This window comes from Lepisma saccharinum, chromosome 28, assembly GCF_977018435.1.
Source record: "Lepisma saccharinum chromosome 28, izLepSacc3.1, whole genome shotgun sequence".
Lineage (NCBI taxonomy): Eukaryota > Metazoa > Arthropoda > Insecta > Zygentoma > Lepismatidae > Lepisma > Lepisma saccharinum.
Genome location: NC_139256.1, coordinates 17,467,828 through 17,488,229, shown reverse-complemented (window position 1 = coordinate 17,488,229; position 20,402 = coordinate 17,467,828). Strand labels below are relative to the sequence as shown.

The window sequence follows — 20,402 nt, the reverse complement described above, 5'->3', positions numbered from 1 at the left end:
TTTCATATAAACTTAGTAGGTGGCAGGGCTGTGCTTAGCAACCCACTGTTTGGCTTGTTGGCACATTTAGTTGGATGTTACATGAGTGACGTGGATTCTGAGCAAAGAGTAAACATTAAGTTCTGCGTTAAGCTAGGGAAAACTCTTAGTGAAACATGGAATATGATACAGCAAGCATATGGTGACGAGGCATTATTGAGAAGCCATGTCTTTGAATAGCACAAAGGGTTTCGGGAGGGCAGAGATTCAGTGCACTTGAGTCGGCTGCCCATCAACAAGGACAATGTTGATCGGATTTTTGATGCTAAAGGTTTGGTGCACCATGAATATCTGCTTGAAGGACAAACGATAAACGAAAATTTTTGACGTCCTGAAACGTTTGCGTCAAGCAATTCGGTAGTGCTGTCCTGTCGGCATCTGGGCAGTGGTTCTTATTGCACAACAATGCAAGGCCCCATGCTGCTTTATCAGTCCAGGGAATATCTGGCCAAGCATCATATCCCTACTCTACCTCATCCCCCATAGTCACCCGACCTGTCGCCATGTGATTTTTTTTTTTTTGTTTGCCCGTGTGAAAATGCCGCTGAAAGGGAAGCATCATGAAGATCTATTGTAGCGATCCAAATGTGCTGAGAAGCATTCCAGACGAAGCTTTCTCTGCTTTCTTCCAGGACCTCCAGAAATGGAGGCAGCTGTGCATAGATAGCCGAGGGGACTGTTTTCACAAGACCTAGGGTCATTAGATGGTAAGTTGAATAAATTATTCTTTACGAGCTCAGTCCTGGAACATTTCAGACAAAGGTTGCATATAATATTTTCTTTCATGAAGTTAGAACTTTGAAATAAACTATGCATTAAATTTATCTGAATTGAAATACAACTAAGTTGTCTTTTAATGTGCATATAAATGCACATGCATTGAAATTTAATTTATTGGTTGGAATCAATCTGGTGTAAGTTGTTCTTCACAGTTTTGTAACAAATTACCTAATTATCAGAGCAAATTCACATCCTCACATGGTTTATAACTTACAGATTTTGAAGAAATCCATAAAAAATCTGGAATTATATTTGAACTTAAATTACATTTTGCATTTTTCACCAGTATGTTTGATTCAGGAAATTTTTAGCAGATACTGAAGATCATCAACTTCTGTGTTTCAATTGTTTGCAGCAACTACCATTCATTCTTGTGGCAAAGTGACATCCTGTTGGCAAGTGGTTGGTTCTTAGTTTGAAGTGGATGAATTTTACATGCACAGACTTTCTGGTGTGCGTATGTTTTACTGAATAATCAAAAAGTTCTGTTTGTAGTATTGTGTTTTTCTACTTATACGAGGGTCACTATTTATATTTTGAGCCTAACAATGAAAAAAACAGGAATTTGGCATTGAAAACTGCTTTATTGTTTTTCGAAGTATTCTCCTTTATGGTCAATATACTTTTGCATTCGTTCGAACCATTTGTCAAAGCAGTTTTTCCAATCTTCTTGAGACACCTCCATAATATGGTTTTTGAACGCATCAACGACATCTTCCGCCGACGAAAATCGTTGTCCACGCAATTTATTCTTGACATTCGGGAACAAGAAGAAGTCATTGGGTGCCAAATCAGGACTGTATGGCAGATGACCCATCAATTCGATTTTTTTACTGTTCATAAAGTCGGTTGTTAGACGAGATGTGTGACAGCTGGCATTGTCTTGATGAAGAATGATCCGACGGCATTTGTTTGTTTTCCGTATTTGACCGAAGACCTCTGGCAAACAAATTGTTGTGTACCATTCAGAGTTGATCGTTCTACGTTCCTCTAAAGGCACAGTTGCCAAATGACCAGTTTTCCCAAAAAAACAGGCGACCATTTGTTTCGATGTGCTTCGAGCGCGAACAACTTTTGTTGGATTGGGTTCATCTTGAAACACCCATACAGTCGACTGCTGTTTACGTTCCGGCTCATATGCATATATCCATGATTCGTCACCTGTTACAATCTTATATACGTCTTTTGAAGCACCACGATTGTATTTATTGAGCATTTATTTGCACCAACTGACGCGAGCGTCTTTTTGAGTTTTTGTCAAATTGTGTGGGATCCAACGAGAACATACCTTTCTCACAGCTAAATGATCATGTAATATTTTATATATGTTGGTCGAACTAATGCCTATGGTTGCCTCAATCTCACAGTATGTCACATGACGATCTTGCAGTATTAGGTTTTGCACAGCATCAATGTTTTCTTGAACAACAACTGATTTTGGACGACCTTCGCGAATCTCGTCGGTGAGTGAATGGCGGCCACAATTAAATTCGTTATACCAGCGTTTCACAGTGGCAAAGGATGGGGCTTCATCGCCAAATGTGGAAGTAAGTTGATCGATGCACTCTTGTCTTGATAATCCACGTCGAAAATCGTAAAAAATCATCGCACGAAAATGTTCACGAGTTAATTCCATTTTATTGTTGTCGCGCAATCTCCAAGGCAACATAAACAATACAAATGAAGCTGTTGACAAAACATTTGAAGTACGTTATGGTCAATAATGCCAGACGATTCCGTGCAAACGTCAAATCGCACCTAACTTCAATCAGTGTTGCCAAGGCTCAAAATATAAATAGTGACCCTCGTATCCAGTGGTGTAGCAAGGTGTGGACAAAGTGTGTGACCATCCTGGGCCTAATACCTGAAGGGGCCTCATGTCCCATGGGGATGACACAAAAAATGTAAAAAAACAGAAGTGAGAAAAAAGATGGAAAAGGCAAATTTTTGTGGGGATAAAATTAAAACATCCTGTTCTTATCTGGCTTTAAATTCTAGTTAAACGTTATAATTTGAATGAATATGTTAAATCAGGGACATAACGTACCGGCAGGTGGGCCGAAATAAAAATTCTTCTTGTATTTCTCATGTGAAATATTTACATAAAAATTCACGATAACTTGCTTGGACATTTTTACCCATTTATTCCTTTCTTGAATAAAAAGCGATACAGATTTAAATTTGTTAACAATACAGTACCTCCAAATGGCACGAAGCAAATGTGAGGCATTTAAATGTTTGCATTGTTTTCAACACGGAAGGATTGGATTAGCAGTTCTTCCTTCCATTCTACAGCTTCAGGTTTCAGCTCCAGGAAAAAATATAAATGTTTTTAGGGTAAGTGAAATTATCAAATAACATTTTCATCAGTAATTTATTATTATTATTTACATGTGATAATTTGATGACGTATCCCTGAGGATTTAGTATAGACTCAAATTGAGATTTCAAACTTAACCCCTACATGGTAACGGGGGTGGTGCACCACCCCAAAGTCATTTTCTTTTTGTTGCCATTCCTACGAAAATTTTCAAGCACAATTGTGTAATCTTCCTCTCTACACTTATGTAAAATGGCATTCAAGAAGGTAACCAACCGACCATGAATTCGCTACTCTTGTGGGTCACTCCATGTGAAAGCACCCAGAGCAGGTTGCTTCATAAGTCATGGATTTGCTTCCAATTTTTTTACTGATAGATACTTGATCCAATATGACAAATATGTAATAATAGACTTGTCCAACAAATATGTTGAAAGTTACAATTTTTTTAAAATTTGAAGATTTTCAAAAATTGGGTGGACGAATGCATGATGCACCATGCGACACAAAAAGTGTCATATCTCTGAAACTATTTGGAGTTTTGTGATGATTTAGGTATTGTTGGAGAGAAGGAGGACAGTCCTAACAGAAAATAACTGTGTTACCACTCTTACCTGCAGTGGTGCAGTATGAAGCAGTGGTACACTGCCACAAACATGCAAAGTTTCATTGAAAACAGAATGATACTTCTTGTGAAAAAAAACAACAATGTACAGTGCAGTGTTGCCAGTTTACGGAAACAATTTCTGAATTTTCAATAGTAACGATGGATATATTGTTTAGTACTTCAAGTATGTAATATCTTTAGAGGCATACAAATGAACAAAAAAGACAGAACTGAAATATGTGTAGTTTTCAAAAAAATGGTGAGCTAATTGATGTCACGAGGTCAGGGCAAATTTCTAAAATCGGTCCTTTCCCCCCACATCCACCTTGGACCCTTGATTCTCGCGCATTGCCCAAAGTGTTGCTTTTTACACATTATTCATGAAAAATTTATATTTTTAAAAAACAGCAGTGGTTTATAAGTGATATAAATATCTCTCATAATATAACAAGGGGTAACAAAGGACTTTTCAATCTCCACTTGTTAATAACAGTTACAATAGATGTATTGTTTTGTAATTTGAGTACGTCATACCTTCACACATATACTGTTCCAAAACACTTCGCCCTTAGCGGGCTGCTTCTGCCAGGAAAAACCCAAATAAACAACTATATAGGCTCTTTAGTCCTGGGTTCCCATCATGTTCCTCAGCAGAGCGCTCGAAACCAAAGAATCAATCACAGGCAAGAACTTACTGACTTAATGTTGCAGGGTGATGGCTGAAAACTCGCAGAAATGGGCTTCATACATTTATTTACAATTCAACAAAACAAGGCTCGGATTTTTCCAATAATTCTCTAATTTACATTACTTATATTTCTCTAACTTGAGCCCCACGGCAGAACCACCTCGAAATGCTCTTTCTCATGGGAGGCCACTGGACACCGAAGATCACTCTCCCTTCTGCTATCCATTTCACACACACTCTCCTGTCCTCTGTCAGAGGCCATGTTTATACTTCCTCCCTCGTCGCATGGGGGAGGGCTGAAAGTTTAAATCTTATTGGCTCTTTTAAACTATACTGAACCATGGAAGAAACCCAAGTATACAGAGTTATACACAAAACACAAAAAAAGGAACAAAAAAACAAATACTGTTTGTAGCAATACTAATAAACAAAAAAGACAGAACTGAAATATTGTGTGATGTTTTCAAGATATGACGTGTCAATTTCCATCAGCGTGGGGAGGTGGTATCCATCATAACTAGCCATCTTGAATGTCATAATTTGGGTAGAATGCCATAATTTAGGTAGTATTTCAAAATGCCTGTGTGTGAACTGTCCAGGTCAGATCCAGACGATGGGATGAAACCACTTCTCAGACTCCATCATATACATGACATTTTCATGCTCTGGACACAAGAGAATTATCCAGATCCACTTCTGGACTTAAGCTCCATCAAGTTCACACTCAACCAATCAAACGACCTTGCTAGATGTGGATGTACACACTGAGGAAGGTCATTTGAAAATGTCCATCCACATCAAAACAACCAAGAAAGCAACCCCATTCTCTCTGGACCTCAGAGTACAATGCCTCAAACTCACCTCCTGGCAGAACTAGAACCTCTGCCTAGACCTCTGTACTTGTCACCCATACATCAACAAAATCAGGAACACCCTACATTTCCTCCCCTCCACAGCGATCCTCACACGAGAAACATCTTTCCTGCCCAGCCCAGAGTCGTTTTCAAACATTACCCCAACCTCCAAAACATCTTGGTTTACAATACCTCTTCACCCCACAACCAATACCCCCCACTCACAAATGCAACCCTCCAAGGTGCAAACCCTGCCCCATTTTCATCACTTCCCACACCTTCCAGATTCACACTGCAACTGGCAAATTTACCCACCATCTCAGACACCTGCCACACCTCAAACTTCATCTACATCCTTACCTGCAACATCCGTTGTGGCTTTTGCCTGTGGGAAACATGCACAGCCTTCAACCTCAGGATCTAACAATCACTGCGCCTCCAGCCAAAACCTGAACTTCAATCACAATATCCACTTCAATGACTGCTTCCACCCCTTACCCCACTCCAGAAGAGAGAGGGCCTATAAATCAGTCATGAATGAACCCACACCCCCTGGCCTGAAGAAGGCCACTCGGAAACTTCCCAACCAAACCGATCTCCAGCCCCCATCCCAACAAGCCTGGTGAGAGAACCAAGTTTCTCTGTACCAACTACATCTTCGATCTGCATCTGGCAACTCTGCAGATTGAATACTCACTTGCTTTAATTTTATTCATGATTATCTTTTGTTGCATTCACATCCTACGTGTTTCCGAGAAACTGTGAGAGGTTCATTCCATGTCAGTTCAACCAGACCATGGTACCCATGATCTCAGATTTTGATCAAACTTGGCACATTTATTCCTTCCATGGAGGTGAGTAACCACATTCATTTTTTGGTCTCTAACTTGTCCGGTTTCATTTTTATAGCCCCTCAAACTTTCAGTGATTCCTCTTTTCTTCCATTCCCAAAGCCTCCAGTGTGAGCCTGCACTGACGTGGAAAAAGTTCTGTCTCCCTTACAAAGCATTCAGTCTTTTTGAAATTTCACAACAATGTTAAAAAACAATAAGGATTTCAAAAATAAATATGACAACATACCCCATTCACACTTTATTACACCAATAAATTAATAAAATATTATTTTCTGATCTTCTTTGCCCAAAAACATGGTTTACTAAAATTTGAATTATCACTGAAAGGGAAAGGTGTAACATCCAACACAGGTAATTTTAAAATTAACTTGTACATATGATCTAACATATCCATCAATAAAATCGATGGCATTTTCATCCCTTGTGAAAATATGACAACTTACTTCTGATTTTTTCAAAATGGCTGTTGGATTTTGTATTCTCCAAATTAACTCAAAATCTAAGAATCTATGTTCAGAATAACATTGAAGCAAATTTTTTGAGCATATAATTCTTCACAATGTTTTCGTGGAAGGGGGAGAGGGGCACTATACCCTATTCCCCAGAAAATCAATGTCAACCTGAAAGTAAATACTTCACATATATAATTTTATTTCAGTCACAATCATTTACATTTATGTTAATTAGTAGAAGACATTTCGGGAATCTAACTCCCAAGTGACAAGAGTGTTTGTACTGTATTATGGGTGGAAAATGCCTGGTCCCTCCCCCACCTGAAGGAAAAAAAATACCTTGCTTACTACTCCCTGGAGAAAAACTTGCGCACGTCCATGAAATGTTCCATTTTTATTGATTACTTGAATGAACACATCCCTTTATAATTACTTATGTTAGTTTATTTACATTTATTAGCACAAAGTTACATTTTTAAAATGTAGATGAATACTCGGCAACTTTTTAATACGTAGATTGAAATAAATGCGGAAAGTACATTGTTTGCATTGCTGACCTTGAAGCTAACAATTCTTAGTTCCACATTCATGAATTTTTCCTGCACTGTCTTCATGCACATTTCATAGAAGTGTTATGTCCTTCCAGATATTGTGTGGTGGATCAACTACAGCAAGCACATGAGGAATTGGTACTGCACATGAATCTTCATGTCTTGGCCAATAGAATGATGGTGAAGGTTCATGAGGATGAAGGAACTTTACAACAGCATCCGTCTCATCTTGGTTCACTGCAGAAACTATTCCGAAATACCATAAGTGATCAAATTTTCAAGCAATGTAACATCCGGGGTACAGTTCGTCTGCTTCAACAAGAAATGAATAGCAGCTTCTCAGGTTGAATTTGAGGGCAGGTTTCTAGTCAGTGCTGATTCTTCTAGCCACAATGGTACATGCAGAATCCAGAGGTGCAAAGTTGTGAAAACTTCTAGTACCAGGAAGTGTCTGTACATCTTTGAACCTGATTTGAAGAGATGAACGGGTTGAATGAACATTATCTTTGTCAATAAAGTGGAAATATATATGTTTAATGTTTTCTGTACAAAAATTATAAAATCTGCTGCTGAAGTAATTTGCCTCTCACATGGTCTCTGTAGACTTTCCTTTTGAGCCAGTCGCTTCACTGTTCCACCAATACCATCACATTCTGACTTTCCATGGCTCGTTGCAAAAAAATGACCATTGCGCCTTCAGCTGAAAGTCATCTTAATGCAAACACAGATTAATTAAGTTGTATTTGTTTTTATATTGTGCTGCATCCCATCACTAAAATAGTGTACTTGCTTGGCATGTGACAAATTTTCTTTCAGAAACTTCACAATTGCTTTCTGAATTCTATAAACCATGTTTATATCATGCTTGAGGTCATCAGATATGATACAGTGTGATTAAACAATCTTCTCACCTTCAGAGTTCTTGCAGTGATAACAACTGAATGTACGGTGCAAGACTCAGATGTCCAGTGATACCCCTGAGCCTCATACTGGATTGTAAATGAGTAGTTCTCACTAAAGTCCATCAAAACCACTGCTACATCTGGTGGTGCATTTTCTTTTAGATTCTTAAAGAATGAAGTCTGCAACTTGGCTATGAAAGAATGTGGAATTTGTTTTGATATCTTTTCAGATAGATCATCAAAAAATCATCAAGCTTTGATGCACATTTTATCATCTGCGTCCTGTCTGTTGACACCCATTGAGAGAATGCAATAGTATCACTTGCTTCATAATCTTCAAATCTAGATTTCAAATAGTATAATAAATTTTGTTTGGGAAGGCATTCACTACAGTGCCTGAGCATGCATTCTCTCCCAGCCTTTTCACACAACAACTTCATTACATCCTTAAAGCTTTCTTGGATTTGTGCAGCATGGAGGAGAAGGATAACATTTTGGTGAATTGAACATACACCCACTGGCACCTGCTAAAACACACCATTTTGGCCGCATACCACAAAAATTAGAAAAACCCACCTTAACATTGGCATATTCCTGCTTGAAATTGAATACAATTCATGAAGATTACCCATAATCAATCATTTTCTCTTGTATTCCTTTTTTCCGATGCTTACTACATCCTTCATTCCAGGCATAACTATAGATTGCTCATCACTTTCATAAAAGTTTATCACCAAATATACAATTTCACGTCTCAAGTCTTTTCTACATCTAGGATCAGGTTCAGCTAAAAATCCCTTTCTTTAACAAGTTCTGAGCTTGGCGAACAGTGTAGTCACATACATCAAATGTTTCCTATATTTGTTTGTGGGTGCAGGCTAGTGAAGCAGGAATAGTAGCTGAATTTGCTTTGCCCTGGAAGTGGATTTCACTTTGTCCGTCATAATATCTACAAGCTTGTCAATATCACCAGCTTTCTTCTCAAGGTCCACTATTTTGTTTTCTTTTATTGGAATATCTAATTCTAATACATTTTTAATTTTGCACCCACATTTCTTTCAAATTCTTTTAACTTTTGTCTATCATAAGACTTCTTTTTGTGCTCACCAAGAGCATGGAATTTTAATGGCGAACATCCTACTCCAACCAAAGATGTATTCAGTTTTTCCATTGTTTCTTTCTTTTCTAAATTAGTCATTTCTTCTGAACTTACATCAATGTCCTCAGTGTCTGATAAACTGTCAAAACCTTCACCAGTACCCACTACATCATCCTTAAACAAAATCATTCAGCACTGACTACACAGTTTTTGACCTCGTTTCACTTTCAATCTTCTTGTTAATATCTTTTTAAATTGAGGTACAGTCACTTCACGCAGTGACTTCTTAACAGATTTCTTGTGTTCTTTGAGGGGATCACAACATATTTTTTGAAGAAACTCAAACTTCTTAAGGAAAACATTCTTATGGTGCAGACAAACATTTTGCAATTCTTCAATGGCTTCTGTTCTACATTTTGAAAGAAATCTACTGTCCTCAGTTAGATCCTCAACACTTTCAATACCATTCTTTGAAACATAACTTAAATTGTGACACACTGTCAAAGTTACGTTGGGAGCTGAGAAGACTGCGAGGCTGAGGAATGCGAAACTGACTTGCCTGTTGTCGCCGTGTCAGCCAGCTAGTCTTCCTTTCAGGGTGGCTGCGGCATAAATAAAAAAGGCATGGTACAAAAACGCATTGCAAATGAATGGAACATATTATGTAGTAACAAGTGAAAGCAATACTAATAATGGAATAAAACTTCACAAATCAAAGCCATCTGCTTCCAACGTGACTAAGAAAGTAGGGTGTGTGCGTGCATTTTGTGTATTTCCTAGCATCTTGTTAATTCTTCTTTCCTGGACATGGATCAATTAATTTTAACTTATGCAGGGTAGTACATTTTCTCACTCGTTTGTATTTACATTTTGGTATGTAGCATCGCTTTTCTGCAACTTTCGGATTATGGAACATGAAGTTGTAATGTCTCGGCCCCAGTGATTTATCCACCAACTACGCCCTAACAACCCACACAATTTTTATAAAAGGACAAATTTGTGGTCATTTTGGCTCTAAGTATACCTTTTCACACCCATGAACACAAACTTACACCCCTCAAATAAAAAATTCTGAATAAACCTTTGCTCAACCCCCGAGCCCGCTTTCCCATTTTTCGTTGCATGTTAATTCTATTGATAGTTAACCTTCAGTGACCCAGTTTACTAGATATAGTCTGCTCTATACACATACATTTACTTATACACACACACCAGAACATTCATTCGATTTTTAAAAACAATTTATTTCCGAAAAACGTAAGAAGTGTGAATTCCTATGCCGTTGCTGGTCTTTGAGATGTTCCGTGGCTGACGTCATCCGTGGAGGTTCACGAATGGTTCCGAACTTTTCCGAACGCCAGACTGCACCTCACACTGTAAGTCCCGATTCCATTATCAGATTCTCACCCTTTCCTACAGGGACTTCTGCATGTCTGGCAACACTGAAACATTGAACACCATATCGAAGCTCCCCTCCCCACACTTCCTCCTCCTTCACCCCGAACCTCACCCTGCACTCGCAGTCTTCTCAGCTCCCAACTGTACTTCCCCAACACTTAATATCTTCCATTGTCTAGGAATTTACAGAACAAACTAATAAATAGGAACTAACATGCTTCAAATACCAGGAATCACAAACATACACTGCAATGAACTAAACAACTGTCAATACACGAATTATCAGCCTAAGTTTATCATGAAAATATGAATGCATTAACCAAGAGCATGTACTAAATTAGCTATAAAAATGGAAAATCACAAAATGTTCTGCCTATCTGTATTCTGTTCTGAAGCTCACACTGCCTATATTGCAGTTTCTGCCCAGTGATACTCATATTTTTGCGGTGCACTAAATACCAGTATTAATATTTCGTAGCTAATGTTAGAACAAAACAACAACTTATCACCAATTGTTTGTTTTTACCATATATTTGTTCATTGTTGTTGATTGCTAATTCAAATACATAATTGTAAGAGGATGCTTTCAATCAAGTAATCACTAACCACAGGTTTTTCTCCAGGGAGTGGTAAGCAAGTTATATTCTTTCCTTCAGGTGGAGGGACCAGGCATCCATAATACTGTACAAACATTTGCTTCAATGTTATTTTGAACCTAGATTCTTAGATTTTGAGTAAATTTGAAAAATACAAAATCTGGCAGCCATTTTGAAAAAAAAATAGAAATAAGTTGTCATATTTTCAGAAGGAATGAAAAAGCAATCAATTTTAATGATGGGTGTGTTAGATAATATGTACAAGTTAATTTTAAAATTACCTGTTTTTAATGTTACACCTTTCCCTTTCAGTGATAATTCAAATTTTAGTAAACCATGTTTTTGGGCAAAGAAAATCAGAAAATAATATTTTATTAATTTATTGAAAGTGTGAATGTGGTATGTTGTCATATTTTTTTTTTTTTGAAATCCTTATTGTTTGGTTAACATTGTTGTGAAATTTCAAAAAGACTGAATGCTCTGTATGGGTGACAGAACTTTTTCCATGACAGTGCAGACTCACACTGGAGGATTTGGGAATGGAAGAAAAGAGGAATCACTGTAAGTTTGATAGGCTATAAAAATGAAACCAGACAAGTTAGAGACAAAAAGATGTATGTGGTTACTCACCTCCATGGAAGGATTAAATGTGCCAAGTTTTATCAAAATCCGAGATCATGGGTACCATGGTCTGGTTGAACTGACATGGAATAACCCGAGAAGCACTTCATATCATATGGTCTTTGTACTCAACGGAGCTACAACTTTCTAAAAACCAGGAAATGAACAATAACCTTTGACAAATTCCATGGATTACTTTGTTCGACCACTCTGTCATGCCGAAAACAAGAAGCAATTACTAGTCAGTGAACATCGGCTAAACACAAAAAAGTAAACAATGGAACGCACGAAGGTTACGCAAGTCTCTGGAACGGAGAGACAGTTACATGTGCATGTAACTGCTGCAGTGTTCACGTAATATGCACATGCCTACAACTTGTACAAGACGTTCCACGTGTGAACGCACCACTACAACAGTGCTGGAGCAAAGGAACTACAATACAGGCAGTGGTCCTCCAAAATTAATAGTTTGTTGAGAAATACATGTTAGTCAGGTGCTCTACAACTGAGCTGCCACGGCTCATTAACAATAGCCTTTACACATGTTAATTATTTCTTATTCCATTGTTTCAAAATTTGTTTAAAATGAGTCTGAAACGATGGAATAATAAATAATTAACGTGTAAAAACTATCCTCTCCTCTCTGTGTACTGAAACTTACATTATCCAGTCTAACACATCATTCTTTTGTGCAAACTAAAATACTTCTCCCACACTGTACCTCAATTAAACAGACAAACAAAAGGGTTTAAATTTATAAAAAAAATCTGACTTACTTTTGTAGCTCCTGTTTACATCTCTCCTCCTCTTCTCTGAGTTTTGCTTCTTCCTCTAGCCTCAATTTCTCCTCTTCCTCTCTTCTTTTCTCCTCCTCCTCTCTCCTGAAATAATGAAAGTTGCATGTTTAGCATCCAGGAAGAATCACAAAATCACATAAAATCAACTTGATGGTCAATAGTAATCCATCAAATTGACCACACTTTTACACAAAAAAAATTCTATAACAATCGTGAAGTGAAAGATGCAATGAAATTGAAACTTACGTGATGAAATTGAAACTTACGTGAACATAGTCATCATCTCCATGTTAAAATATAGTTTAGTTTATCTTACCAACACATAGGGATATATGAAAATGAAATATATTATTATGGGTTGAACTACCAGGCCGGATTTTTACACATATATTTCTAAGACTCGAACAAGTATGATCAAGCAAAAGTGGTCCTATGCAGTACTCTAGTCTCCACACATGTCTTGTGGCATTGTGACACGAACATTGATTGCATGGCATTTGCCATCCCCGAATTAAAGTTTTCGGAGAAAACTTGGAAACCATCAAGATGCTGTTACTTAGTCTGGTTGACTTCAAAATTTTCAAGAGGGGCACGTTGAACAGAAGCTACAGTATCCCGACAAACTGCCATCCATTGCACCTGTCCCACACAGTTAGGCCCTGCCTATTCCCTCGTGACACAGATAGTTCAGATGACTGTGTTGTTGAGAGGGGTAGAAATTAATCCAGATACAATTACCAAACACCAAGTGTAAACTAATTCACAACTGAATGACTGAAACTTGCATACACTGTATGTAGAGAACAAACACTGAATGATCCCACGTTGGAATGGGTTTTGGTTAGCACACCGGATTTGTAGTAGATTCGATGCCCACCGCAGCAAAAACAAATTTATTTACCTTGAAGATGAGACAAGAGTAGCTCTCTCAAAACGTAGTGTTAGAATAAGTATAGTTAAAAGCACTACAAGGTTATACAAAAGTCCCGTAACACTCCTGATACAATGTACATTCACAGAGTGGCCACTCTAGGAAAATGATAAAATTCAAGTATAATTCCCGGTTTTCAAGAACTTTCCACAAATTCAAGGGTCCAACCAGATGATTTCTCTATTTCAACCTTACATATTACCGCCTCTCATCACTCACACACACACACAAACAAATATATTAATATATAAAGGGCCTGTGCGATTCTAATGTGTCAAAAAATTCTAATTCAATTCCATTAAACGGTATACATATCTAATTTAAGGTGCAGAGTTTGCATTTCCCATTTCAAATACTCAAACTAGAAATACATCGATAAACACAAGTCAAAAATTTTACGGGATATAGTAATCTACGAGAAATTGCAAATTGTATAAGAATTTCAAATTTACCTAACTAACTTCAAGATATCTTATCTTGCAATACTCTTCCGTATGTCAGATAGATTGTTCTGCAAAGGACACTAACAAACCAAACAGACTGAGAGAATTTTGTTTTATTTTCCATGCAACTTTCTTTTATTTTCTTTTCTCGATAAAAAAAGCTAAACTGTGAAAAAACTTGCCTTAGAGCATTAATAAATATGTACTAATTCAATGAGATTTGAACTAATGAATATTGCAATTTGTTACGTCTACGAAGAAAAATTCAAGCAGAAATCACGCATAATTCCCGGTGCCAATAATTCATGCATAATTCCTGGAATTCCTGTTGAAGAGCCACCGTGATTCATCACTGCCAAGGATTTTTCATTCCAATGGAAGCATCACACTGTAATTGTTCGAGACAACTATTAATAATGCTCAACTCTTCGGGGATGTATCAGATTAAAATCATGTGCAAGAGCACATGAACTTCCCACCCTAGATGCCAATATGATCTCGATGTGATACTGATGCGTGAAGAGGCTCTTTAATGCATTTTTTCTGACACCTGAAAAAGGAGGAAATGGGTCCAAGCATTTAATAATAACTTTTTTCTGATTAAAGATTAAAACACCATGGCGTAACAGCCAGTGCCTGCCAGAGCAGCTTTTCATTGGGTGCCGACACATGGTCAGTGCATCAGGTCCCTTCGCTGCTGTTTTCTGGCTTTCGTGACCGGAGTCTTCTTTTCAAGTGGCTTCCCAATTGTCCTCACGACGCTGGGTCAACGCCGAATTTTTGGGGGCTCCCACCAGGAATTGAACCCGGAACCGCTCGCACTAACCACTTGGCTACACTGGAGACCTGCTGATTAAATATAGGTTGAAAAATCCTTCACCATTGCATTTCACATGAAATTCTAGCTTGATTTGATGTATCACATCACCCCCTTCCCGTTTAAAAAGTTTGAGTTGAATTAAATATGACGGACATCCACTTCGAACACACCAATATGGTTCTCCCTAGGCATAACCTGCTTTCATCATGACCAATTCTACCCAGCCTAACTGCTTCACATTTTATAAGGGGTGTTACGGGACTTTTGAATCACCCTGTAGAAAATGTATAAAGTCCAATTAACATTACATGCTAATGAAGAACAATTGTCACTAACATTCAGAGAATTAAGATAAAAAACAACTACAATACTCATTACTTCTCTTGAACATTTGCATTTACGTAGATGTGAAACAAATTCATATGAATTACATTGATGAGATTGGCAATCAGCACTCTAAAGTTGGAACAGGTTTGGTTCTGATGGATAAGTTTAGTTAATATAAAGATGTAGGATTTTTAACACAACATTAATGTAACATGCTGAACAGGCTGAGTTTAAGTAATTGGTTGACTTGCTTCTGTTAGTTCATCTGGTTTATATGGAATGTGGAAAACTGATCCAAACACAAGGTTGCTACGAATTTTTGATTATGAAATTCCATGACATTTCCAGGTTTTCCAGTCCAAAAATGAATTTTTTCCAGACATGCTTATCATCATGATTTTTGCTATTGAAACTTGTGTTTTCAATTAAATATAAAATCTGTTAATTATTATGAATATTCACTTTCACAACTTTTTTTTAGAAATATTTCATTCTACACACACAAGAACAGTGAAAATTCGAAGAGTAAAATGTAAAAAAATTACAATCAGCATAAAATATATTGGGTGCTACGCTACGATCACGTGTATCTAGCCTTCAGGTTAAGGTAACAGAGGTACATTATTTCACCATAACAGATCTCCACAATATAAAAACAACAGAAAAAAGTGCATAAACCATACACAATTTTTCATTTTCTGGCAGATTTATAGTGTCATAGAACATGCTGCATTCTTGCTTACATTTATAAGTACACAGCATCTGAAGAAATTTTTGTTGCAAATAGGAATTCTATAGAAAATGCTAACAAGATCTATAAAATAATAGACCTTCACCAACCTTTCCGAAAATTGTGATTATATTACCATGTAATGTCAATGTAATTAAGTTATCAATCAGATATCCGGACTGCAAGTTTTACTTTGATATTCTGTCCAATATCTAGGATGAAGGAATCATAATTTTGCACAAGACTGAGAATCGTAAGAACGAAAGAAACAAGTTTCTAAACTGAATTTTTTTTGGGAGTGGAATCCAGTCTGCAACTTTTTCTCTTGCAGACTGCAAAATGCACGTAAATTCCAGATGATCTGCAAAATTCCCTGACATTTTCCCAGTTTTCCAGATGCATAGCAACCCTGAAACAGCTAAAAAATTATTGTTACATGACAAAATTCACTAGCAAAGAATACTTACGCAAGTCTTTCCTTCTCTTCTAAATCCCTTTTGTGCGCTTCTACAAACGGTTTAAATAAAGGGCATAATTTATCTAGAAGCTCTACAAAGTTCATCATGCATTCTTCTGGAGATTTTTCTCCTAAAGACTGCCATGCCAATCTGAAACAAATAAGTGTTTTGTTATTTGGTATACGAGAAATCATAAAACAAGAAATCAAGACCAACTGAGTGAATCTTGCATCTAAATTAAGGAGTTTCCACGAGTAATTGATACTTATCAAATTCACCTTCAAAAAATATGAAAATAAAAAAAGGATGATTCCAACCTCTTTGTTAAATTCTTCACCTGTATTCAAATATTGGTCACAAGCTTAAGAATAAAGAAACTGATAATATTCTGACACATAAAATATGCACACCAAAGCATACAAATGAAAGAACACAAAACATTAGCAAACAGACTTTCAAAAATCTCAAGTATGTAATGAACGTCAAGTTGTTGATATATGCAGCAAATTTCACAACCTTCCATTGACAGATTCTATAGGTTTTTACAAACTTGAAAATGGTTTTCCTTCAATTATACAGTGGAATGTAATTGTGTTCAATAATGGTCTCTATTACTGTAATAGAACATGAAACGAATCCTCACTATTTTAACAACTTCGATATGAATGTATACACTTTTTTATAATAATATATATAAAACATTTTCATTAGTCCACTTATGCACATCTTGCAACAAACTAAAAATATATGCAGGTTCCAAATTTGTGAGTGGACCTTATCCATCAAAACCTGGTCAGTATTATATAAATTGAACATATGCATAATACATGCATGATGTGGTGAATATTTAACCTTTGCAGGTGGAATTACGTTTCTACCATACTTTTGAGTTCAGTAAGTGGCTGTTTCATTACCGCTACTTAGAATACAAATGTTGTCGACACTGTTGGATGTAAAGGCACCTACTTTTCATTGTAATGTGTTACTTTGATTATTTGTGTAGGTTAGGCAAGTTTACTTTAGTTCCCTTAGTATGTTTGCATCATCTTCTCCTCATGTACGTGTATACTAGTGTGCTGCATCGATCGTCTAATAGTTTGAACGGATGACACTAGATGGCTTACGAAATCGATAGATTCTTCGCTTGAACAGGAAAACGATCAGTATACGCTCGAAGCCCAGTAGTTCACGAACAACTGTGATTTGTCTGTGGTACTGGGACTTCAAATACGCTTCGTGAAGTGAAAGATGCAGTGAAATTGAAACTAAAGTGAACACAGTCATCATCTTCAAGTTAAAATGTAATTTAGTCTATCTTACCAATACATAGTAATACTGAAACTACCAGCACGAATTTTACACATATATTTGTACGATTATTGTCACATTGAAATGATATTTGATATTCTACATATTCAAGCAAATCACGCTCGAGCGTGAGAGATTCAATCGAGTTTAAGCGAGAGAAAGTGGTCCAATGCAGTACTCTAGTGTATACAGTGTTATTTAATGTCAATTATAAGAATGTAATATTTGTTATAGAATAGTGTATTTGTTACAGAGCCAGGTTCAGCCTCATACTGCTCTACCACCTAATTAAAAGTACAATACACATATTTATAAAACAAAAATTAAATATAATCATAAATATTTGGTTGTTGATTAGTTGTACAGTCACTGACACTGCTGGATTGTAATGAATACATTGACTTTCAACGGAATCATTACAACCCAGCTGTGTCCGTGACTGTACTAACTAATGGGTCCTTCCATGTCAGTTCAACCAGATCATGGTACCCATGATCTTAGATTTTGATGAAACTTTGCACATTTAATCCTTCCATGGTGGTGAGGAACCACATATTTTCTTTTTTGTCTCAAATTTAACTGGTCTCATTTATATAGCCCCTCGAACTTTGAGAGATCACTTATTTCTTCCAATCCAAGAGCCTCCAAGTGGAGGCTGCACTACCTTGGAAAAATAATTTTATCTCCCTTATAAATTATTCAATCTCTGAAACTTCACAACAATGTTAACCAAATAATAAGGATTCCAGAAAAAAATATCAACATATCACATTTATATTTTAGTACACTAATAAATTAATAAAATATTATTATCTGATTTTTTTTGGACCGAAAACATGGTTTACTAAAATTTGAATTATTGTTAAAAGGGAAAGGTGCAACACCAACAAAAGTATTCTTAAAATGAGCTTAGATATATGATCTAACTTACCCATAAATAAAATTGATGGCTTTCTCATTCCTTCTGAAAATATGACCACTTATTTCTGAAAATTTTTAAAAATGGTACCGGATTTTATATTTTTCAAATTAACCCAAAATCTAAGAATTTAACTTCAAAACATCATTGAAGCAAATTTTTAGAGCATAAAATTTTAAATAATGGTTACATAGATGCGTGGAAAGTGGGGTAAGGGCAGGAAGGGATGTCCCCTTCCCTGGAAAATGAATGTCAAGCTAAAAATATAAATTTCACACACACAATTTTATTTCAGTCACAGTCACTTGTGTTTATAATTAAAAGGATATTGCAGGAATGTGATAACTTCATATTGATGGAGTGTTTCTTTCACGAGGTGACACTATTATGGGGGGAATATGCCCATTTTAAACCCTACCCCCCACCAAAAAAAATGCTGCAAATGTCCGTGAATGTTTTGTTCTTCATTATTTGATTGAAAACACACCCTTATAATTTCTTATATTAGTTTATTTACATTTATTAGGAAAATGGCACATCTTAAAAAGTAGATGATTCACTTTTAGCATATGGAATGAAATTAATGAGGAATGTACTTTGTATTATAAGTTGTAGATTTGATCGCTTTGGTGACTTGGGATGTCAAAAATACTTAGTTACCTCTTATATCCACATTCATTTCTTTGCATACGAATATTTCAAAAATCTATACAGTGACAGTTTGTGAATATTATTAGGTGAATTTTGCTTGTTGCTGTATTCTCAGATGGGATAATAGGAATAATGTTAATACTAAGCTAATGGTGGAGGGTTGTGTGATTATTTTTATTTTCTTCTGTTTGTATTCATATATTTGTTTAAATTGCAGCATATGTTCCTTATTATATGAAATTACACATATTGTTAATGTAATTCATTCAATGGCACCGATTTTTAACCCATGCTAGTTGATAGCTAAGGGGGAAGAACTAGCTCCCCTAACACCCATCTGTCCACAGAGATATAAAGAAAGAGGAAATTGGTTAACAACATTGTGAGGGTTCTCTTATATACAATTTCAGTTACAACTCTTGAACCAAGTTGTTTCAGATAGTCATATGTTTTTAACACATTTCAAATATTTTCATTTTGTGACCAATCCCTTGCAAAAGAAATTCTGGTCCTGTACAGCAAAAGTGCTATGAGATAGGTTTTCTTTAACTTACATGCACCATATTTTTGGGGTCAAATATCACCGTTATTTGTGATATCCACACTCGGAAACACATTTTATATTACATCAAAGTCTAAATCTATTGATATAAAAATTGACTTAATTCTCAAGGAGTACTGTCGATCACGGAACCCAGACATGCGACTACAAAACCACCCACTCACATACTAATATAAGTAATTATATGTGTATGCTTTCAATCAGGGTGGATAAAAATAATGATTTTTATTTAAAAAATCATTTTTGATTATTTTTATTTAAATTGTTTTTTTTTTAATGTACTCAAAATTGCTTATATGGTTTTTGACACCACACACACACATATATTTTTTCGTAAAAAGGCTTTCTTTATAAATGGCCCTGAAAAACATAACAGTTTGATTAAAGCAAATAAAAAATATAAGTAAATATAAATTTTTCGGTTTCTGATACTGTATATATGAACCTACTATGTATATGTTTGATGAGGGTGAAAATAAAACATTCTGGATGTACTATATAATTGAAACTTAAATAATTTTTCATAGACTTTGTAGCTGAATTATGTAAATTTTTTTAAATAATAGTTCGTAAAATATCATCTGCCATGTTTATTTACAGTGTAATGATAATACTATTTACAGTTTTACATGATTAATATTTTGTATATTATTTACACGAAATGTTCGCTACTTTTGCCTATAAAAATTATTGAG

General features: G+C 36.1%; 1 protein-coding gene across 1 annotated transcript in view; it reads right to left on the bottom strand.

Annotated features, from left to right (window-relative positions):
* The window catches only part of LOC145980829 (Golgi resident protein GCP60), a 66,425-nt gene that overhangs the window by 37,331 nt on the left and 8,692 nt on the right, over positions 1 to 20,402 (bottom strand). The window contains exons 3-4 of the mRNA XM_083113917.1: positions 16,277 to 16,417; positions 12,538 to 12,642 (exon numbers count right to left, since the gene is read on the bottom strand). Coding sequence (XP_082970043.1) covers positions 12,538 to 12,642; positions 16,277 to 16,417 — 246 coding nt within the window. The remainder of the gene's footprint in view (positions 1 to 12,537; positions 12,643 to 16,276; positions 16,418 to 20,402) is intronic.